This window comes from Oreochromis niloticus, linkage group LG16 (assembly GCF_001858045.2).
Source record: "Oreochromis niloticus isolate F11D_XX linkage group LG16, O_niloticus_UMD_NMBU, whole genome shotgun sequence".
In the NCBI taxonomy this organism is placed as follows: Eukaryota; Metazoa; Chordata; class Actinopteri; order Cichliformes; family Cichlidae; genus Oreochromis; species Oreochromis niloticus.
In genome coordinates this window covers 27,448,595-27,472,972 of record NC_031987.2, presented here as the reverse complement: position 1 = coordinate 27,472,972, position 24,378 = coordinate 27,448,595, and the positions used below count along the sequence as shown (strand labels likewise).

The following is a 24,378-nucleotide window of genomic DNA, read 5'->3' as shown; positions in this document are numbered from 1 at the left end:
CAGGAAAAATCACCAACTGATGTTTTTTTTTATATTTTCCAACAAAACAATCAATTTTTCTTGTCCAGCCAAGGAATGCACCTGGACTCTCATAGTGTAACTACTGAACGGGGCAGGTGGGAAATGAAGAGGTTCAGTGTACCTGCTTTGGAGCTTTCCTGTGCTTTGGTGTCATCCGACTGATCAGGAGGAGACAGTGCCCAGCGTTTCCAGGCATTGATACCGTAGCGAGCTTTGAGAGGCAGTGATCGTCCTTCTGAGGTTCTGTTTGTTAAATTTGAAGAAGAGGACGACGCTACATCTGACTTCTCCTCCAGTGCCAGCTTCTTGTTCCCCTTCAAGGCAAACAAACCCATTACTAATACATTCAAACTAAATTTGCCAATGAAAATATTCTGACTGCACACATGTACGTGTGTTATTACTTTTCTCCTGGATTGTGGTCGAGGTGCCGACTCCTTCGGTTCCTCCTTCTCCTCCTCCTTCTCCTCCTCCTTCGGTTCCTCCTTCTCCTCCTCCTTCGGTTCCTCCTTCTCCTTCGGTTCCTCCTTCTCCTCCTCCTTCGGTTCCTCCTTCTCCTTCGGTTCCTCCTTCTCCTCCTCCTTCGGTTCCTCCTTCTCCTTCGGTTCCTCCTTCTCCTTCGGTTCCTCCTTCTCCTCCTCCTTCGGTTCCTCCTTCTCCTCCTCCTTCGGTTCCTCCTTCTCCTCCTCCTTCGGTTCCTCCTTCTCCTCTGTCAGAACTGGAGGTAAAGCAAAGCTCATATCCTCATCCATTCCCTCTGGAACAGGAGCGGGGTCTGAGGCTGAGAGAGGAAATAACACTCCTTCATGTCATATGTTTAAAAAAAAAAAAAAAAAAAAGGAAATCAATCATCCAGGAAATCAAAAAACAAAAACAACAAAACACTACTTCTCGTTTAGAGGACAAGATGTGTACGGGCAAACTAAAGCTGGAAAACGTGGAATTCTCCCAATATGCAGGTTTACATAAATCAGACAGAATCATCAATCCAAACTGTGTCCAGAAAATAGTGTAACGACTTATTAACACTCTTTAAAATATTTACATTAAAACCATCGATGTCAATGAGACACAGAAAAAGGAAGAAAGAAGGAAAATAAAACTTGGATTGCAGGGCCAGTCGATGACTTCATACTCCTCTGAACAGTAAGCCAAAGCTTAAAACCTCTACACTGATAGGCGTGATGACAGCAGCTCCAGGAATAACCAGAGGGAAGAATTTTAATCTCAATTACTCTACTGATCCATTAAAAACCCCATGCAGTCAGATGTTGTTACATAAGACAAGAAATAAAATGGCAAGATGAACACAGAGGACGAGTGAGCAGGTCAGAGTGGGCAACGAAGGCAAACCGTTAAATATACGAAGTCTTAAAATTTCACTAACAAAGTAATCTGAACACCCGGAATAAGGTTTAGAGGACTAGAGGTGGATCTTAACAATCGATCTAATAAAAATAGTTTGCTCAAGCTATGAACAGCCATTATTAGAAATTATCGTTAGGAATTGTATGATTTTATTTTTTTTGGCATCAGTAATTCTTAACAAGTGATGAAAACAACAGTTAAGAAAAAATGCAGTTATAGTTAATGCACAGAATACTATAAAACTGCTTTTACATCATGCCCAGGATTGCTCCTGACTCTGCATCCCTTATCCAGTATTCTCAGGTTTACAGCTACATGCTCAGAAGACGTTTACCTTGAGGAAAGTCTGCCTCCAAGTCCAGGTCAGGCTCATACTTCTCCTCCTCTTCTTCCTCAGAGCTGCTGCTGGTGCTGCTGGAAGACTCCTCGCCTTCAGGCTCCCTCTTCACCTTCACAGGCTTTACATCTGAATCATAAAGAAGGGTAGATCCTCACTGTCATGGTTTGCTGCAGCTTTCTTCCACTTCTCTCTTTTTATCAGCATATATAAAGAAACTATCAGAAGCTAGTATAAGGGCTGTATTTGGCACCTTTCTGATAAGTAATCTTTCAACCCGGATATTCAATCCTGGCGTGGGCTCACCTGGCTTCCGATCCTCTGTTATCACCTCAGCCATTGTGATCAGGTCGGCCTCCAGAGGATCAGAGGGCACCTTGTTTTTCAGTTCGTTGATGGTCTGGACGATCTCTTCTGCCCCCTGCAGGGTAGTGGGCAAGAACACAGGCACAGGAACCTGGAGGGGACAGGGTATGAAATTAATTAGTAATCAGATCACCGACTTGCAAGTTTATCTTTATAGCTTGCGCAAATTTTTGTTTTATTAGTTTCCCCCCCCATTCTAAAATCTAATAAGTTTAATTTTAAGCAAGGATAAATCATATGCAGGTCTTACCGGTACAGGCAGAGAGAGAGGAGTGGGAGTGACCTGTGAATACATATTCATAGGCATGGGAATGAACACGGGCACAGGTATAGGTACAGGCACGTACTCCCTCTTCACACCATCATCTACATCTGTGGGAACACACACGTCAAATCATTATGTAAGCCGAGTGTTTCAAACATATGGCTTGTGGACCAGAGCTGGGCTACCAGAGGGTCTAACCTTCAACCAGTGATACCCGTTCGCCTTATCGTATTCACAAGATTTAAAAACAAAACAAAAATACAAGAAAAACGTGCTCTGACCTTAAGGTCAAGGTCACCGGCATTCACACTCATCTGATTTTTTTAGTAGATGCAGCAGTGTTATCAATTTGAAGCTCCTACGTCACCACATTTTTCAGTTGTCACATTTACAAACTTGGGTGTCTGCGCCACCCACCATCCTGGTGGCGTGACGATAAAAATCCCATCAGCCTTTTACGGCGGAGGGGTAAAAATTATTGGAAGAAAAAATTCAATTCAATGTTTTTATTATCAGCCTGAGATCAAACTGGGCTGTATAAGACCTTAGAACTAAAATGAGCTATACGCATCTGCCATAAGCAAACTAGTACAGCATACCTCTCTAAAGTTGCGTTTCACAGTTCACGTCCTCGATCTTTCACGCATTTTCCCTTAAAATCTAACAAATATTTGTTCCCCCACAATTCTGCATAAACTACAAATATCCTCCAATTTAAAAAAAAATTTAAAAGAGGAAAACGCGGCTTGGGATGGTAAAATGTCCCTGTACTGAGAGGCGGGAGGTTTGAAAGTAGCCAATCCAAGAGCATTATTCATCTCTCCTTTCTGCATTCCCGGCATGTTTTACCGAGTGTTCCTGTCTCTCCTGTTTTGTTCTTCTTAAAGCCCTAAGATGCCACCAAAATGCATATTTATATTTATCATATTATAAAAACAGGCATTCATATTCATTTTTTTGACCACATCCAAGATTTGTGAGTGCTCTAGGATCGTAAACCCTGCAAATTTCAGGGGGTCGACTGTATTAATGGGTCACAACGAAATGATTTTAAAATTATGAGTGCCAGGAATTTGTTAATGATTGTGTTTTTACCTGTCTGTAAGAGCTTGCTCTGCATGTGTGGCTTGCAGTAGGTAGCCTTGGTCAGTGTGAGTGGTTTGCAGAGCACCGCCTTGTTCTTTACATCTCTCACCAAACCTCCGCCAGTGTATGCCGCTGTGCTCTGGTTTACCAGCTGCAACATGGAAGACAAAATAAATCATCAGAAGAATAATTGATTTTAGATGAACTAATAAGATCTGTGTTTTTCCAGGAAGTAAATCAATTACACATGCTACATTTCAAAACTATTAGGTGGCAAATACATGAGCCAGAACATTAATAACGTAGCTGCTCATCAGGCTTACAATTTATCCCATTTCGCAGGTTATGGCACATAAAGCAGCAAACATGAGCTTGACCACAGTTTGGGTGTAGATCCACTAGGTGGTCAGTGAGTATAGGTTTGATTACATTTTGGCCATTACCCTAGGAGGAGCATCAGTTGTTGTGGACAGATGGATAGCTCGCCATGACAAAAACTCACGAGTCCTTAGGCTACATGAGCTAAAAACGCTTTCAAAAAGGCAACTAGTGCTACATGATTTAAAAACAAGTGCTCTGATCAAGTCCCCTTTTAAATATTCTTACTTACCCCAAGTTTGGCCCCTGGCACATCAATCCCTGTGAGACAGAAATGGAATATATGTCACCTAAATAAGCATGACTTTATTTCCCTTTTTTTTGGCACTGGATAACATTTCCTGATACTTGCGCTTAAAAACCAACTTCTGTTACAAGGATGTAGATATGTCCAAGAGCAACACTCTGAAGCAAAAAACTTGGTTCTTTTAAGGACACACACACACACAGTTTTTACCTAGGGTCGTATTCTCAGGGCCCTTCTGTGTGACCATGATGGGCTCATTCTGCTGGCAGTAGAACCTTAACAGGCACTCCTGATCACAGAAATGCTTCACCTCTGACCTCCACATCACGGACTCTGTCAGGTTACCCTGCACCTTACAACAGTCACACCTCGCCGCCTAGTGGACATGACGACATAGTGTGAGAACATTAATGAGAGCCGTTTTTCCACATAGACAAAGACATATTTCACGGAGTGTGTGTCAGCAGACCTTATAGTACCAGTCGTTGAACTTCTTGGCACACGCCTCGCTGCAGAAGTCCCGGGTCATGCCTCCGAGCTGTCGGGTTACACCTCTCTTACAGAGTTGGTTGCAGTGGTTACAGCTCACACATTTCAGACCCAAACGCTTAATAAAATCCTGCTTGAATAACAACTTGCAACCTAAGGAGGGAAGAAAACAAAGAAACAAAACAAACAGAAAATGAATTAAAGCTTACAAACAGGATGGGGGTGTGTGTGTGTGTGTGTGTGTGTGTGTGTGTGTGTGTGTGTGTGTGTGTGTGTGTGTGTGTGTGTATATATATATATATATATATATATATATATATATATACATACACATATACACATATACACATATACACATATACACATACACACACACACACACACACACACACACACATATATATATGACTTCAGATATTCAAATGACAAATATGAATGTCTAAATGGGCCAACAGCCAGCATGGGATGATGTCAAATTGCCAATTCTACTTCAAGAACAGAAGAGGACAGGCGATGAGTACCTTCACTGCAGAACGGTCTCTTGACCCCCGAGAACTTGACCATCTCATGTAGTGTCTTCTCCTCTTGGCAGTACTCGCAAAATGTCACAATACAATGAAGCTTCTTGTAGTCTTCACAACACGTCTTACTACAGAACTGGTAGACCTTATCCTGAAGGCAGACACATTCAGAGAAACGTACTGCAACTATTCTGGATTAGGATAGATCAAAATTACATCTTCACACAGTAGAAATGCTCCCGTGGCTTCTGCACCTCTCCATCTTTTTTCACTGCACATGACATCACTCACTATATTACAGCAGTATTAGGAACTTATCTTTACATCATGAGGTACATACCTACACATCATGCTTTCTAATGCAAAATCTAGACGTGAATTTGTACAAACTTTAAAGTAAACCGTCTTCTCTTACATTCATCTTGTGCAGGCCTTTAAAAGAGATTGGCCGTTATGCTGCACAACGGGCAAAGAAAAGTTCAGTTCTCAGTCAAGTTCAGCAGATTTTAAAATAGTTTACACTGCTTTAGAGTGATATTTGTAGAAAACAAGAGGCACTCCGTGTTCCATCTTTATGAACGTTGGTTCACTTCAAGGATGGTCTCACCTCCCACTCCAGTATTTCAGGCTTCAAGCTGAACGCTCCTCGACAGTAGTTACATTTCAGCTTGACTGTGCTGTTTGTGGTGGACAAAGGTGCCTGTCCATTGGTGGCTGTCTGAAGAGTAGCATTCTGTTTGAAAAAAAACAACAACAAGTTTTAAACATGCATGCTTTCATAAACATCCTGATGGTTAATCCAAACACATCACCAGCTTCAGCTAGACCCACAAGCTCATCTCTACATGTGTTTGGTATTACAGAAAAATTTATATTATAAAAATACATAAAGTCACAGTAGTTTTTACAAAATCTGTTTCCTCGTTGATACGTAAATGAATGCAACATGAGTCTTAAAAACTAATCAGGCCATAGACGCCACAGAAGAAACCTGCGGTATTTGAGCTGCTGAGCTCAATGAAAAAAATAATCTTGGTTTTATTTTCTGCAACTTTGATTCTCAGCTCCACTGTTATGATTAAGATCCCACATGTATTCAATCTTCCTATAGATAAGTATGAACATAGGCGTAAGTATCATAGGCATCAGAGCAGAGTTTAATCAAGTTATTGAAAATATTTACAGAATGGTATTAATATACCCGTTTTCCTGTTTACCTCATTTCAGCAGCATGCTGCTTCATCATCAAACACATAACAAAAGGGGTTTCATTCAGATACATCAAACAGCTATTGTGCCAACATGTCTTCTAAAGAGCCCAGATTTGTTTGAAATGAGTCTCACCTGGAACTTGGTTACACACTGTGAGCTGCAGAAGTTAAGGACATTTCCCTCTGATAGCGTGGCCTGATACTGTGGTAAAGAATTCCTCTTACAGAAATGACAGGTGGGCTCTGTGCCTGCACACACAGGTGTTAGGCATTAAAACACAGAAATAAAAGCATATCTGAAATGCAGGTCTTTCTAAGTAACTCTCATACTCAATTCATTTTGTTGGTAAAGTGATTCGGTTTTCTGGTATAAAAACTAATGAGCAGGTGTGGATAAACTAGTTCAAAGGAGCCATTTTCTGCTTCCAGCAAACCAGTCAACCTAAATGCACTCGCACAGGGAGATCGTTTGATTGAGAACACAAACAATAAGCAACCCAGCACTTTTCAAACTAAATGCCTATTATGTTGCTCCCCACTTGCAGTGTTAATTATCCTAATGCCTGCTCAACATCTTATGGTACCTGTGCAGAAATATGGATCTCTAGGTTAAGTCTCTGGACTAAAAAAGCCTGAAAGTGAAAGCTAAGTTATGAGAGAGCTGTTTCAAAGTTACTGCTTGTGTATTGTGGTTACTCACTGATGAAGGATGTTGTTGTCAGCTTGCCCTTGTTCATACAATTAACAGAGCAGTAGGAGACCATGGTGCCACCTGCCCCGACGCTATGGAGTACTTCTCCCGTCTTAATCAGTGTTTTGCAAGACAGGCAGCTCTCAAGTTTACTGTGAGCCTGAGACAGACAGGGAAAGCACCGCAACTTGACAAGACATCGCTAACTGATCATGCTAACAAATTACAAAATGTGGCAACAACAAAATGTTTTGAATGTTTTGTAAACCTGGGAAGCTAGCATCTTAGACTTCTGTTGAATGCTTTCAACAGTCCACATGTTTATTTTGAGATCCATTTCCCACCGTTTGGCCCAGAGATTAGAACCATTTTTGAAACTTGCAGTGGTGACCGCAGGCTGTAAAACTACTCACTGGTTTTCATAATAAAATGAATGTTTAACCTTTGAAAGACAAAAAGAACAATATGTTCACAAATGTTGTGAAAATGGAATTGAATACTTGAGACTATGCCTTTTTCCTTGTTATTCGTTTTTAAAAACAGTTTGACAAAACAAACCCCCAAACATTAACACGATGGCAGAATAATAAGGTTTGGCAGATCGCAGGGTCATTCCCATTCACTCATTTGCTGGGGATTTATCCTTCAGTTGGACACCAACACTGAAACCCTACAATGTAATCTATAGTGTAATCTGACTTGCACCTCCCTAGAACAATAACTACGCGTGGCGTTGACGCAGCCTGCAACTATCGTGACTGGTCGGTTCAGTGCTGTTGAGTCCTCGGGTGCTTTTTTTGCTAAGAGAATATCACCATCATCTCATGCTAATCATAGCATTAATATACACTCACAAATGTCAACAAAATCAGAAACTCAGAATGAACATGAGGGAACGTAAAAAGAAGTGAGAAAACAAACTTCAAGACCAAATATATTTGCCCCCCAAAAAACTGACTGAAAACAAGGAGCAACGATCCAGGGGGAAAAGAAGACCGGGCATTTTATTTGTTTCTATTGTGTGGCACCGCGTGTAAAAACACTGGGACACAATCACATGGTAATTAACACATAATGCACCAGCAGAAGCATAACTAAACGTCCACCACTTACGTGGGTTAAATCATAGACTCACAAAGATTCCCCACAGGAGTCTAAATCAGGCCTCAGGTGGGGATTCTGCCTGAGTAAAGGCATGTAGGAGGCAGGATGCACAAATCTTCTGCACTCACAGCAGCAGTACTAAGACTAACTGGACATCACACACTTTGTATTAAGCAGTTGGAAAATTTAAATCTGTTTAAATATTTGCTATATACACAGCTCGGCTGGTTCAGGAATCCCCTGCATGTGTAAACAAAGCTTTAGTGGATTATATTCCACAGTGTGAAAGAACTGTAAATGGACTTCAATTCTAAAACAGACTTCTTAGCTGCATAAGAAAATTCACAATCTGTCTGATAAAGAAACAGTACAGCCCAGAATTGGACACACAGGCCTGTTATCTGCATGTTTTCTAACACTGACAGTGTCCAAGTGGTTTCCTGCAATTATTAGTGGAACGTCCAATAGGTTGCCGTTACCAAGCAACAAATTAAATTTCAACCTGCAATTTTTCACAAACATTTCTCTGCAACACAATTCAGCTGTACAATGTTCAGAAAAAATGTATTAATAATTATGAAAGCTTGAAGGAAAAAAAAGCACTGGCCTGCTCTGCTTGGATACTAACATACAACACAACAGATAGAAAGGACCGACCCACATCTCTGACCTGCCATTTGGTTAACGGCTGAGAGGCAAACAGCGGTTCCTGAATTCTCTAACTCTACAAAACAACATGATGAAGACACAAACTCAAAAAAATATCCTCCTAAGTATGTAAAATAAATATAGTAGAACTTTTGAAATGTACTCTAGAAATAACTGTGACACGACTTCATAAAATTCAGAAATCTCTAAAACGGCTGGTGGTGTAAGACAAACTAAAAGCACCAGTGTTGCTTCTGTCTGCACTCCTCCTTCAAGCCATGTGTGAAACATTTGATCACCTAAGCAGCCATTTTGCTTTCTGTACAAAATTTGTAGGACTGACTCACTCCTGCTTTCATTCATTGTGTGCCTCACTTGAATATTTATTGCTGATAGCACACTAGTGTTACTTAAATACCAACTTCTTCTTAAATAAAAGGTGGATGAGTAACGCAGGGTTTATACTTCTACATGGAATCTGCGACAGATGTAAGTCATGACTGAAAACACTTCTGAAACCCAACACCATGACTTTACGTGCGCCATACTAGGAATGTAGCACACATACAGCACACTGAATCAGCCTGCAATGACTGAGTATTCACTGCTATTTTTACATTTACAGCTATTACTTCTCTTGGTGCTATTTTTTTATTTATTTTTTTTTTAAATCTCCCAGAAGAGAACGGATCAACTCGAAAAGAAAACAGCTTCCTGTTTATCTATGTGCATGTGTGTGTTGTAGGAGTAAAGAGGAGTTTCACCACAGATAAATTAAAATTCCTCAAAGTTCTGGACATGAAAGCAGCACCATGATGTCCTAAAATCCACTGAATAAAATAAGAGGATCACAGCTTTCCCACACCACGAGGCTATGGTTTGGGCTTTTTTAAAATCAGGGCTCACCTGTTTGTACTCCCTGATGCAGTTCTGGCAGCAGAAGCGTTTCTGCTGACCGTCAACCAGAAGCGAGTGGTTGGCTGATGCCCGGCTGGGAAGGTAGTCACCACATTGCTCACAGCAGTTCATGATCAGACCGTTGGCCCTGCGGTAAACGTTGAAACATGCGTCGCTGCAGATCTTATGGGTCACAGTCTTAAAGCTAACCTCATGCCGGATCTGCAGACAGCAAAACATCAGAAGGATCAAGAAGAGATGTTCACATTTTAAATGACATTTCTCTGAAAAAGTACACAATTAGGATCTCCAACTTGTTTTTCACAAATAGCGGTGTTGCTAAAATAATCAACACAAATATATGATAAATCCTGAATTCAGACTATAAAATCTAATGGACTACTGTTAAACTAACAACAGACAATGATGGCAGAGTGCTCAAAAACAATCAAGAATGACATTTTTTTAATCTTTTTAACCAAAAAGTTTGTTTTTGGATGTGATAGTTATGAAGACTCAGGGAGTTGCAGAAAAGCAGGGTAGGTGTGAAAGGCTAAGCTTACAAACAGCAAAGCTAGGCAAGAGATAAATACTGAATGAAAGTGTGGTGAGGAGAAACATAATAAATCAGATAACGAGGAAGAGTGAAATAGTGAGAAATGGTGGTATGACAATGTTTATTAAGAGTCAAGGAAGGGGAGGGGGCTGATAAAGTGCAACAGGATTCAAGCATGAAATATTTATTTATTCAAAACAAACATCCAAGCCAAGGATGTAAATAATGAAGGGATGTTGAAGCCCAGCACAACAAGAGCCGTGCTAGCAGCCCCGAGGCTCCGTGTGCATAGCACCACATTACGGTCAAAGGTGTTTGGTTTTGTGGTGCTTTTTTTTTTCTTTTGCATGCTGCAGGAGCTTTCTTGTGGAGTTGAGAGTCCATCATCTATTTGGGTAAATGATGATGAAATTTACAGACCGTGGATACCACAAAACACACAGACAGACCTGAACCTTTCCACTGTGCAGGTGTACCAAACACACTGCTGAGTCAGTGTCAAATTCATGTGTTTAATCCCAGTGTTACTTTGGTTTTACTCATTGCCACTGAATTATTTATTCCATTGTTGTCATCAGAACCCAGTGCTAAGAAAGTTAGACAGACTGACCTCCGTGTGCTTGCCACAGACGGTGCATTTGGTTTTGAGGTTTGATTTGGGAGGATTTTGCTTGTTCTCGTATGCGCCTAAGCAGCCAGTGCTGCAGAACTCCTGGAAAGACTCGCTGGAGTCGACTTGGGCCACAATGGTACCCTTCATGTTTGTGATGTCCCTGGAAAACAAACAAAAGCTGTGCTCATTCATGTTTATGATAACTGGAAATTAGATTTTTTTTTTTTTTTTTTAAAAAACCTTAGCTTTCAATAAACTCTTTGTTGTTACGACTTTACTCCTTTTTAATGAACTCCAAATGCGCTGTATAATCGTAAATCCTAAATATAAAATATCTCCTTCAATGTGAGACTCACTTTTTGCACATGGTGCAGCTCTTCTTGGGGGCAGGTTTGTGTGAGAAGGCAGACAGACAGGTGGTGGAGCAGAACAGGTGTGTGGAGCCTTTACGCTGGTAGGCTGTTTGGCCTTTTTTCAGAGGCTTTTTACAGTTTGCACAGGTCACCTGGAACGAGCAAACATAGTAATGATTGAACTGCGGGATGTTTCTCAACAGCAATAAGTAACCTGTCCCCCTCTCTACATACCTGGATTAAAAAAAAACAGTACAAGAAATATAAAATTACAGTCCCAATTTTGCTATTACAAAATCTTTTCTGTAAAACCGGCTAATCTACTATAAACCAAAGCAATAAAGGAAGTAATGAATACAGGGAAATGGTCTTAAAAATGTCTAAACTAAATTTCAGTGCACTGTTTGCATAAATTACATACAGCATGTAGTATGAAGTGGTTAGCAGATTAGATTAATATACTTAAATATGTTTATACTTTAAACATACTTTTACTAAAAATATAAAAAGGGTAGACGCAAAAAGTTACTCTGCTCCAACCCTGGATTTAAAATTCTGAAATGTAAAATTTTACAGATTGTTTGCACTATAACCAACGTAATTGCACAGGACTTGAATGACCACAGTGGATCACCTTGACTGTCCTGGGCTGTGGCTGGGAGCCTGAGGAGGAAGTAGTTGAGGAAGACTGGCCTGGAGGTTTGGGCAGCGAAGTGGCTGGTGATGGAGAGTCCACCCCTGTCTGTTTTTGGTTGCGGGGGACTGAAGCTGACTGAGAAATCCAAGAATCTGCAGGGAAAGACAGAAAGAAAGTTACCTGGAATTCTTTTTTTAAATATATATAAATATATATATATAATGCTATGTCTGCACTAAACGTTGATCTGCTATACAGACATGAAACAATGACAACAATAATTTTAAGTAAATAAAGACATAAATGTCCAGAAGTCATATTTAGAGCATTAGCTCCTGACAACAGCACCATCTAGAGTCTACATGGAGGTTGACAGGAACTGCCAAAAGGCTGGCATATAAACTCAAGTCCAGAAAGTGTATGATGAGCAAACACCAAACTTCCTGTAGATCTGCAATAACGCACATTTTGTTTAAGCACCAAATTTTCCAAAAAGTAACAGAGTGTAGGAGGAGCTGTTAGTCAAGATGGATTTTAAAACTAATTTGATCAATTCTTACAATCACAACCTAAACAAAGATTCCATCAAAAACATGCTTTTGATTAGCCAATTCAATGCTTTGCTGAATGACACACTGTGCTGCTACAGACGTCGAGCTGTGTTAAAATTTTCATTCAGACGGATCTGAGTTTGAGGAAATCATATTAGACAATACATAAAGAAATGCAGTCTGAACAACAACTTAACTGTCTTTCTGGTAATTCCAACTGAGAAAAATTTGATGCTAATTTACATAAGGTTTACATATGAAAACACAGTGAGTGTGTTCACATGGACACTGTTATCCAGGTTATCAAGCTGTTGTATGGGTATGATTACTGTCTGCCGTATGTGCTGGTGTCTGGAAAATTTACAAACCCAAAATCCACACTTTGACATACATGGAACCATGTAATCAGAAAAATTCGTTGTGGTTGTTGACCTGACATTATCCTGTGACCCGTCTAAACAGACAAGGACATTTTTCTCCCACCTATGTATTATTTAATTCCATCATTAGTTAAGAGATCACCGATCTCTTAAGTTAGGAGTAAAAATGACTACAGAAACAGAAAACAGCGTCACCAATCTGAATAAAATCCATATGAACACAAAAGTTGTCTAAAGTTTCTGGCCAACAATATTAATCAACTTGACTGACTCTAGGATTGTGATTATATTAATGTCAATGAGACATCCGGTACCCATTTTCTTTTTTTATTTGAATTAGTAAGAGCAACCCTCCATTCTAAATGACTTGGTCATTAAGAACAGAGCTAAAGAGCGATTTCAAGTATTGAAACACAACAATTTCACCATACTACAGACACACCATACTATAACCAAATCCAAACATCAATTCCTTTTATGCCAATTTCAGCATTTTAACATGAGAAAAATGTTACGTTTCTACCTGCTCTATTGTGTGTGCCCATGTCCCCATTCTGTACCAGCTGGCCCATGGGACCTGAGCCCCGCCCAGGGTTAAAGGAGGCGGTTGGTCGACTAGATGGGGTGTCAGGATTCAGACTGAACGTATTGTGGATCTGTAGACCATTTTCTTCCGCCTGGCCCTCACCTGCCTAAAAACACAAGTTAGTTATGTTAGTGTCAAAACATTAGAAACAAGATGATGATGAGGAAAACATAACACAAACGGGTGTCGTATTCACTGCGATACACAAAACCAAAACTGAATCCAACTACATCAACTAGAGTAACTGCTGATGCATCTGATAAGTAGATACTGGCATAGCAGCTCGCTCAGGTGTCATTACAAAGAAATCATTATTTTCTTTGCCAAGAATAAAACCGCTGTGCCAAAAAGGAAAAAAAACACAAACACCTGCCTTCACCAACATTTACTAGTAGACATCATGAAAACTCGGCACTAAAATTAGGTGGAAGCAAAAAAATAAATAAAACTGAATTATACTAAATATTTTAAAAAACAACAACATGAAAACATAATGAAAACTTAAAAGAAAAAAAGTTGTGGGTGTTCTTACTGCTGCGACAGCTGCTGCTCCTCCTTGCAGTGATGTCACAGAGGTTATCATCAGGTTCATGTCTGGCTGAGCATCCTCTGGATGTGGAGGGGAATTTACTGTGGAGCCTCCTTTCTGGCTAGCAGACCCTAATGTAGTGACACTGGCTATCCTGATCTCAGAATCTGGCTCAGTGCTGCTGAGTGCACCTGGGGAGTGGGATGCAGATGTGCCTTCAGGAGGCACCGGAGTGGACGAGGACGTGTCTCTCTGTTCAGAGTCCTCCTCGTCATCAATGACAATAGGCTCGGTTGTTGTGGTTGGAGGCTTCGGAGGTGCTGCTGCTGTTGTAGATGCGTTGGAAGACGCAGGAGAGCCTGGGGTCTTTGCTGCTGTGGACGTGTCTACAGTTGCCACAGCAGCTGCCAGCTCTGGGCAGTCTGTGCTGGGCGTGTCTTGGGAGAGGGTTGTGGCAGAAGGCTGGGGAGCTTCCTCCCCTACGAGAACCACATCATCATCATTGTCCTCTGTGCCACCCTCCTTTGTGGCTCCATCTTCCGTTACCATGGAAACTGCCTCACTAGACTCTTCGGAAGGAGGCGTGGGCTTTTGCTGGGGAGAGGGAGTGGCATCCATGGGCTCCACCCGCTCCCCTACATCTTCTGCCACGACAGGGTTTGGTTCCGACTCCCCGTCCATCACAAAGGCAACCACCTGACAACGCACACAAAAAGCCAGTTAGGAAACAGCTATGCAAAGTTGGCGTTGCCAATTAGTTTAATGACGTCTGACAGCATTACAGGTAGTTCAGGTGTCCCCAGACGCAAGCTTCCCCCACACAGCCAACTCATGCCCTACAGCTGTAACAGTCATTGTTACAATCACCACCCTGCTTGTCTTTATGCCTTTACTGGCTTGCTTTTGGCATTTGTATTTAATGGCTACTTGACCATTCACAACATCTAATAAAAAGAAGAAAAAAAACAAGTCCGACCAGATTTTCCCTTCTGTGGGGCATTTTAGGTGAGCTCACTCTTTGAAATGCCCGCCTAAATGTCAACCACTTCCAGATGTGAGACCTTCATTTCACAAATACAGCCATAACTTTGATTCTCTGCTTACATCCACAGCAAAATTGGATGCCTTGCTGATGCTGGGGCAGTGATGTGAATGCTTCAGCTGTGTTGCTTCATTTAGGTCACGAATGTCTGTGAGCACATTTGCCATCAAGATGGAAAAACTGCTATTCCAAGAAAAAATAAAATAGAATAAAATAAAATAACTGCAAAGAACACAAAAATTAATGACAAAAACATTTCAATCAATAATTAGTTGGGGGGGTGGACCTGGTTAAGACTTTCCGTTAACTGGGTTTTCCCTCAACAATGACTCATATTGCTCCAGAAAGAGCACGTCAAGGAGTCATTTCAGAGCTCTTCAGCTGTACTAAACACAGAGGTTCAAATCTATTTATCAGTCTAACAATATGATAACTCCTATGACTTTTCTCTGCACTTCATAAAAATCTGTTCATAGTTTAACAAAGCATGTAAACAGAGCAGTCTTTCTTGGTCTTAATCTACTACATTTTTTCCCCTAATGATTCTAATACTGTCAGAAGAGTATTTAAATGATAGGGATGTAGGCCGGTGAAGGGCTTTGTTCTCTACAGATAAACCTCTCTGGTTGCATTTACCGCAAGAAAGCGGGAATCTAATGTTCAACACATGCAACGGCAGAGGTGACGTCTCCATGGGTGAGCATATGTGCCTGCCCAGCAACGGGGGCCCCTCCTCCTCACCATCACGCCTCTTCCTTTCATCCTCTTCTTCTCTCTTCCCGTTCCCTTAAGCTCCTTACCCAACTACAGGCAACTCTACTCCTTGTTTTCACCTGCTGCCTTTCACGTCTCTCCCGCCCTCCCTGCTTCTTACGCCTGTGTATCACTCAACACAGCTACTCTCTTGTTGTCCTTGGCAACCAGCGAAGCTACACCTTGGTTGCCGTGGTGATGGTAAGGCCCACCACCACCACCACCACCACCACAGGGACTTGTTTTGTGCACTACATCTGGGGTGCTCTTGAGTTGACCAACACAACGTTTAAATGGTTGTGCGCTTCATCTATGTGTCTCGTAAACTAAACGGCAGTGACGTACGTGCGCCTAGTGTAAAAACATACAAACCAGTTAATTCGTTAACCATCTTACCCAATCCAAAAGAGAAGAAATAGGACAGAATATGCAGTGATCTGAACGAGTGCCACATTCTGAATCAAATAATATTCAAGGCACTTTTGGGGAAGTCAGCACTCTGTTGATCCGTCTCTGTCAAAATCTCCTTTTCATGTAACACAGCAGTGAGGGTGGCTGTAAGCCACGTATCACATCACTGCTGACAGCTGCAGCATAGACACACACACACACACACGACACTAACAGATGCTCGCTCATAGACACACTTCTATGGTGACAATGATCTTTGTAGCTCTGCTAATTACTCCAACAGTTGCCCAGAAGAGGAAGAGCCTGAAAGCACCTGAACACACGATCTGAGTTGTAAAAGAGCTACAGAGGAAGCCAGACATCACTGTGGTGGCCATTTTGGTCTCAGCACTGTGGGGCGCATCAAATAAAACTCGCAGCAGTAAACAAGCATCTTTAAGGATGCAGGTAAATGACTTGTTTATTACAGTACATATGAAGAGAACTTTAGCTGTTGCCTCGTTAGCTTAATGAACAAGCTGATTTAGCCAGACTTCAGTATGAGCAGATTCTGCCCATATATTTTTACCCTGGCTTTCCAGATTTTAAGCCCAGTATCAGAAATGGCAAAGGTGCTGAGCTGTGTGACAAGGTCACCCTGACCTCCAAACATGCACCTAAAAACCAGTGACATCTCACAGCTTTGTATAGAAAAGATGTGCTTATAATTACCGCTTTAACCGTTTACAGCCAATTTGAATGGATCCAGACCAATATAGGCCTTTTAACACCGACACCAATACTGATTTTAAAATCTGATATATCGGTTGAGAGTCTTCTTTCAGACACATGAAACATAAATATTTGTTATGCGAGTTAAACTTGCTTCATTGTATACCTCTCAGTTGGATACACTATGCAACTTGAACACTCATAACATGGTGAAAGAGTGGTTTTATCCGCAGTTATAAATGCCAGTACAGATTTATTGATAAATCGCCAATATCCAATTTTTAAAATATTGGCACTGAAAACTCTTTCACTGCCATGTGTGGCTTATTTCCTTGTCATTTCATGTCAGCTTAAGGTGACAAAAGGTCATAAATGTACCGCAAATGTTGAATTAGTTTTTAACAGTGATTCATGGGAGCTCTCAACTTGGAGTGCAAGAGGTGTAGATTCAAGCAAAAGGCATGGTTTATTCTTACAAACAGTAAGACACTGTTAAACTAAGACCTGAGACCTAAGAGGCCACCGCAGACAACATTCGTGAATTTTCATTAGTGGACAGAACATTAGGAAGAAAAAACATAATTAAATAAATAAAACAATATAACAAAGCAACAAAACTTACAAACTCCGGATTTGTTAAGAGAAACCACCCTTTAAATAAGTGTTTGGCACAGGAGTAGAGTCATTAACGCTTTAACATGTTATGTTTTCAGGCTACTTGTGTCACTTTTGACACAGTTTTTCCAGTCAACATACCAGCTCCTTGGCTTTAATGTTCCCACAGGACAGCTGTGAAGTAAAGCACTCCATTTGGACATATCTTCCAAAGTTTGTGGCTGGAGTTATGTCCCACCCAAGAGACCGACAAAAGCAAAACTAAACAACTTCCAAACTGCAGACTTCTGATTGGCAAGAGTGCTTCTGGTGCTTTTTTTGTTCTTATATGTATTGCAGCGATGGAGCTTATCCCAGCCGTTAAAAGGCTGTCGTGCTACTGGGCTGCAACTAAAGATTATTTTGGTAGTTGACTATTCTGCCAATTTTACCTCAATTAGTCAATAACTACTTCAATAACTCATCTCTGCTTCCTGTGGGCAAACCTCCTATTCTAGGCTCCAGTGCCTCACCTGCTCAAGTCTGCCCACCTGTGAATATCACCATGTAGTCTCATCCCACAGGAAATTAAAATAATGACCCAGGAAACATGAATTTGAAAATAATCAAAATGTATGTTTAATATTACTCAAACCATCAGAATAAAAATTAAATAAATAAGAAATATTAAGTTAGATAAATTCAAGTGTTAGTAGTACTTAAAATAAAGAAAATTTCAAATAGGAAACTAAAAAAGGCTTCTGCCCATAAGTTGAAGTAAAGCTTCAAATTAAATAAAAAAGATTTTATTTTCCATTCCAAAATAAGTTTCCAAAGTTTACAGATGATTCAGTTCATGAATTCATGATTGCAGTGAACATCCTCTGGAGTAAGGCTTTCTCTTATCCGTGAGATGATGTTCCCAGCTGCTGATAACCATGCTAAAGATGACTCTGTCATGACTTTAGCCATTCGAAAGGTGCATGGGCCTCTTTACAGGACAAACTCATCTATACACCTGTGCTTAATACTAGTAAAACAGAACAAAATAGAATTAGAAAAGACCGTTACTAATTACAAATTTGGTTATATATTTTATATAGAAATATATAAAAACTAGGAGGCAGTTTAGCTACTCCTGCTTAATGGTTTGATATTGCATTTGACTCATTAGTTAACAAAACTAAAAAGGTGTTTGCTTAGCAAGATTCATCCTGAGAGGTTTTCAACAGGCAAGCTAACATAAACATTACTTTACAAACATAAATATTACTATTCAGACATTAACATAAACAAGGTATCAATGCAGCGCGATGACTTAACTCTCTAAAACTGGCCCATTCAGAGCTGACGTCACAGCTCTAGGGTGCCGGCGTTTTAAATGCTTGTGCGCTGCATTAATGCTGTTGTGGAAGGAAAGCTCTGCTTTCCACAATCTGCATTCAACTCTGTTTTCTTTGAAATGCTTTGACTTTTAAAAAAAATAAAATAAAATCTGTTTCCATTTTCTTCCATCCTCCTGTTTTGTGGGTCACACTACATTCTTCTTCATTAGTTCTGACTCCAGTCTCGACAGACAATAGAGGTGATACCGCCCCCATATGTTCCTGTAGTGTATTGCAGTTACAAAAACGCATTTACGTGGTATTAGTATATGACGCATTGACAATAAAAGTCAGCGATTATGCTGACGAATCACTGCAGCCCTACTTGCTATCTGGTTAGCTGGCATTACTCAAGAGGCTGTTCGGCAGTGTAAATTTGTAGAATTCCAATTATAGCGTTTGGGCATGTATGTCACGAATGGAACCGGGTCACCAGTTCTTATTGATGATGTGACTACTGATAGAAGTAACAGTGTACAATGCTATAGCCTGCTCCATTTGAACCAAATGCTAATCTCTGTAATAAGATTTGCATTTGGTTGAATTCATGTGCAGAAAAAGTAGGAAAGGGAAGAGGACTGCTGGGTGTTTAAAGCTTTCTGATATCCATTTGTAGTGAACGTAGGAACCCCTGGTACTGGGTATTAGCTGGCTACACCAGAAGCCCCCCTCCCCCAAAGATTGGCTGCTGCTTCCAGAGGCCCAATTAGCAGACGAGTCAATGAGTTAAACAATTGATCAAATGCTGCAAAACTGATTGGACAAAGAATCACAATAAAGAAGTACGATGACACAAAATATACAAGAAGGATCCAAGAGCTGCATAAGACAAAGATGTACAATTTTCTCAAATGAGTTAGTCCTCTGGCTTTTACCCGTCTCAGCCGGCTGTTAACATATTGAAGATGAAAATTATTTGAGGAAGGCCAAAATAACCGAAGCTACTGAAGGTGGCTGTAGTTTAGGCCCAGAAAAGCTTATGATCAATAAGAAGCCCACTAATAGATGCACAAATGCAAAGGTGACAAAGGCTGGAAGACAATGTGATTTCTGACCAAGAACATATGACAAGGGTCACCAAACCAGTGACCAGACTCAAGAACAGATCGATGAAATTAAGATCAACCTGTACTAGAATGATGGCAGATAAAAGTAGCGAGAAGCCACGGAACAGACGACAATCTGAAGTGAAAAATGGAGGAGGCAGTGTAATGTAAGAGCATGCACGGCTTTCAGTAGCAATGGGTGACCAGTCTTCCCTGAAAATGTGACAGAACACAGAAGCAGCCAGATGACGTTTACTGGGATACAGTGCTGCTCAGATTCAGCCAAATTCAGTAAAGTTGATGGATAGTGCTTCACAGTAACAATCTCCAATGACCCAAGACATACTAAGAAAACTGGAGTTATTCATGTGGAATATTCTGTAATAACCAATTCATTCACCTGATGTCAACCCAATCAAGCTGTACTTCACTTGCTGTAGACAAAACTAAAGGCAGAAAGCCCTATGAACAAACAGGAACTCAATACAGCTGCAGCAAAGGCCATGACAGAGGAGGAAACTCCTTGTTTGGTGATGGTTCCAGATTTCAGGTGGTTTCTCCCTGCAAAGGATTCTCAAAGTATCAAACATGAAACCCATCTCTGGGATTATGTTCAATTTTCCACTTACATTTGAGCCAGAGAAAATGTGTCAGGCTTCTGTCACATTGTAAGGAAAGACTAGTCACCCATTGCTTTTGGGAGCCATGCATGCTCATACAATACCCTGCCTCTACCACATTTTACGTTGACAACACAGCTCTATGAAAGTTGAATTATTAAATTTGGTCAAATATTAAGGGACTCAACAGTATATTGGTGCTGAAATTAAAAATGTTTGACCTGATTTTCAAATAAAGTTTTTTAACTATCGTTTTCAATTCTCTTAGCACCATATGCAGCACGTGAGACACATGGTCGTGATGTGGAGTCAAGCAGTGCGCTCACATTAAGTTTCCAACTAATTCAGGAAATCGGCTGCAGGATAATTAACAAAGACTGACCCCATCCCATGTCTTTCCAAGATTTTTAAGCAGATTAGCAGAAAAAAAAAACAAAAACAAATTATTTCGCCAAATTTCTTCATAAAAACTAAAAAGTGACAAAATATATTCCCGCTACAAATTCTCACAGTCTGCTCTGATGCTTTCAAATGCCCCGTTTTGTCCAGCCAGGCTGCCATTTTGCTTTACAAATGACTAAAGTGATCTCATGCTTATTTAAATTGTACTTCTTCATTGCAAGTGTTTTCCAAGCAGAAAAAAGACGAAGAAAAAAATTTCAATATGCAAAAACGGGCTGCATATCTGTCCTATACTTTCTATCAAGGTACAAAGACTCTCTGATAACTGTATGCTTGGTAGAGAAATATAGGAGTTCACATTGTTAAAAGCCACTGCTGCAAACTCAGCAGAGTCATTATATCAGAGCTGTATATGTTTGCTGCTAATAAAGAGCTGCTCCACTGTAGAGCACTAGTGCCGAATAAGGAACACTTACTTGCTGTGACCATGTGACAGGAAGTACAAGGCAAAACAGAATGACATTCAAGATCAATACAATATGCTTGACTGTTCAAAAGAAGGATTGAATTCCAAGTCACTGACTTACTATAATTAGGTTCTTCCTTTAGAAGCTATAACCCAAGCTAACCTCTACAAACACAACTTGTGCTAAGGTAATAACATATGTCCGTAACCATGGTGTTAACTGGAGTCCAAATACTAGCCAGGAGACCCAAAGGCACCCATTCCCCATTTGCAAGACCTCCCAAAAGCAAAGCAAAGCTGTGCTGCAGATAGATGCTTCATGCTTTTCTGGCCTGATATTCCACCAACAGAGGAATCTATGTGCAAAGCAACTCAATAGTGCTCTGAGGGGGGGAAAAAATAGCCTGGTCTAGACTCAGTTCAGACTGCAATGCAGAGCTACGAGACAGCCTGCATTCACGTGGATGAGATGAAAACGAGGACCCAGCATTAATGAGCTCTGACATGCAACCTTGACTCCCAACGTCAACACCAGGTGGACGGAGAGGTGGGATGGCGCTGTGGCCGAGCCTGCCTCCATGCAACACACACACACCTCAACAAGACTAGCAGTTTAAATCAACGCCTGCGCCACATCACCACCTCACAGAGGTGCTCATCTACCTTTCCAACTGCATCAGTTTGCGCATGAAGCCACAGAAGTTGACATTTTTTTCCCCCCTCTCTCCCCCCAGCAGGTCACAAGGTGGAGATGTGAAAGCTGTTTGCGCCAGTATTTGTGCAGACAACAGCCGATTAATAAAATATTCAAATTAAACGCCTGGGATTATTATATAAGACTTATGTCACTGAGAAGTGATGCGTAATGCGCAGCCATCAGAGCATCCCCAAGCCAGCTGATGGGCTAAAAAAAAATCAAAAAAAAAAAAACCCCAAAATCAAATGGCCCATTCCGGTTACCTGAACGCAAAACTAAACCCTGCTATACATAGCTGAGGAGACCTCCTGTGAATTATTAGAAAACACCCAATGAAGGACAGGCTGTACGAAGCCTTCGGGGGCCGCCGGAGTCCCACTGGTCGTGCCCTTGATTATCAACACCGCTTGGAAGGACCACCACAGCACCAAATCCGGCCCATGCCCCCGGCTACAACGGTGACTATCACTCGACCCCGATCTAGCTTCCATTTCTCTTCCCCGGCATTGATATTTAACAAACTTGGCAATAAAAAGCAGGTCCAAAACTTTGATCAGTGAGAATAAACGGAACCAGCACTACCTGAGCTGCGCAGCTCTTCCATAAATAACCCGGGAAAAAGGAGAGGCTAGACTGGCTTCCAAGTTGGGGTCCAGGAGAAACGTGGTTCAGGGTGTTCCGTTCCGCTCCCTCCCCTGCCGCAAACAGCCATTGGATTAGCGGCAGATCGAGGGGAGGAGAGCAGACACAGACTGCGCCATTGTTAAAATACCAACAAAAATCATCGCAATTTACTCGCATAAAACAGATTAAAATAGAAGCAAATGTTTCTCAAGATAGGCTAATGCAGTGTGCCACTGACAAGCACAGTCCCCAACACCTAAAAAAAAAAGGGAAAAAAAACGTGTTTCCCCCCTTCCACAACCCCTGTTCTTGTCCAGATTATCTGCTCTATAGGCGCACACATGTCCGTGCCAGCGAAACAGACCCGGGTTTCGAATAAAAAACCCGATTTCTGCGATACCTGTGACGATGGGGGTTTTAATTGGAAAGTTACCCTACGCGGAGTCCACCCTGGCGCAATCACTGGCAAAATATACTCGGCAACCGCAAGGGGCGCCCTACTCTCATATATCACATGAACTGGCTTCATTTGTGTCATGCGGTGGTAAACAACAAGACCCAGAGAAATTCCCTTACCGTGTTTTAAGTGAGCATCCTGTGAGTTGCCTAAACTGTAACTAGGTATGAACCCATTACTATAACAACCGGAGCAATTCTGTCCCCACCCCCCACCACACACACACCTCCCTCCTCCCCAGCGGAAAACAGCACTGCCTGCCGTCCGCCATTAGCCAACTGAACAATACTGAAGACTAGAGGCGGCAGTAGCTACAGCACGCAGAGACGGAGAGGACCAAATCTGTTCAAATTAACTGTTTATTCATCCCTTAATGAGTCTTCACGCCCCAGTGTGAGTACCGAGAAACTCCCTGGGCATCCGGCTAACCCCCCCGCACAAGTTCCCGAAACTTTGGCCAATTAGGCGTAAAAGTAGAATACAAAAAACGGCTGTGAAATTCGCTTACCGGAGTAGAGCTCAAAACGGTGTAGCGCCACTTTTGTGCCTTGACATTAATCCGCGGAAGCGCGTGCGCACAAGTTTATATCCAAGATCATCTACTGAGCAGAGCACTCACTACGCGTCATCGGCACGTTCACTCACGTACAAAAACAGGATTTCTGAGAACTCATTTATGGTTTGTGTCTACCTGCAACATATCTATTCACTGTTCTCGGTGAGAGGGGATTCAGAGGAGTGGTTTTATTAAGTCAGTAATTGTTACTCTGTGGACTCATGATAAATGTGAGGGAGGGTATACAGCCAAATGTTGGCTATTATAATGCTGTTGTTTTTTGTTTGTTTTTTCATCTTTACTAAAGAATGTCCTTCCACCATAGTTAATTGTGATGTAGCAATAGGCTGTTTGGGGCATCCTTCAATTTTGAACAGAATATGTAAGCTGTTATGAAATGTAAACCTCAGGATGTTAACATACTTGAGGAAAGCAGTTTAAAACGGCCAAACGATTTTTTGTTTGGCACATTTTCAACACTGAAAATGGGCATAAACTGAAACTACAAGTAAACAATTGCTGGTAAAACCTCAAATAAGAGTATAAATTCCATAATCACCCCTTAGTTTTTGCCCCGCTGTTAACCTTCACAGCTAGCCGTTTATGTAATTATAAATCTTATATTTAATCGGCCTGAGTCTGTAATTTTCACTATTAACAGTTATTACGTATTAAGTTTTATAGTGATGTTAGTCTCCGATATCTAAAACACAGTTGAGCAGAAATTAACGGCTGAAATAAAAATGATACACCGCGAGCTCAAACTTCCTAAAAAAACCC

The 24,378-nt window shown here is 41.2% G+C and overlaps 1 protein-coding gene across 1 annotated transcript in view; it reads right to left on the bottom strand.

Annotated features, from left to right (window-relative positions):
• The window catches only part of zmym2 (zinc finger, MYM-type 2), a 29,359-nt gene extending 6,343 nt beyond the window's left edge, over positions 1–23,016 (bottom strand). The window contains exons 1-21 of the mRNA XM_025903922.1: positions 22,544–23,016; positions 13,838–14,530; positions 13,243–13,411; positions 11,786–11,940; positions 11,155–11,303; positions 10,796–10,958; positions 9,639–9,851; positions 6,990–7,140; positions 6,423–6,538; positions 5,686–5,811; positions 5,079–5,229; positions 4,538–4,710; positions 4,279–4,444; positions 4,054–4,082; positions 3,453–3,594; positions 2,343–2,464; positions 2,033–2,183; positions 1,724–1,855; positions 627–823; positions 426–566; positions 143–335 (exon numbers count right to left, since the gene is read on the bottom strand). Coding sequence (XP_025759707.1) covers positions 143–335; positions 426–566; positions 627–823; positions 1,724–1,855; positions 2,033–2,183; positions 2,343–2,464; positions 3,453–3,594; positions 4,054–4,082; positions 4,279–4,444; positions 4,538–4,710; positions 5,079–5,229; positions 5,686–5,811; positions 6,423–6,538; positions 6,990–7,140; positions 9,639–9,851; positions 10,796–10,958; positions 11,155–11,303; positions 11,786–11,940; positions 13,243–13,411; positions 13,838–14,530; positions 22,544–22,762 — 3,751 coding nt within the window. The 5' untranslated portion in view covers positions 22,763–23,016. The remainder of the gene's footprint in view (positions 1–142; positions 336–425; positions 567–626; positions 824–1,723; positions 1,856–2,032; positions 2,184–2,342; positions 2,465–3,452; positions 3,595–4,053; positions 4,083–4,278; positions 4,445–4,537; positions 4,711–5,078; positions 5,230–5,685; positions 5,812–6,422; positions 6,539–6,989; positions 7,141–9,638; positions 9,852–10,795; positions 10,959–11,154; positions 11,304–11,785; positions 11,941–13,242; positions 13,412–13,837; positions 14,531–22,543) is intronic.
• Between the last annotated feature and the right edge of the window lie 1,362 nt (positions 23,017–24,378).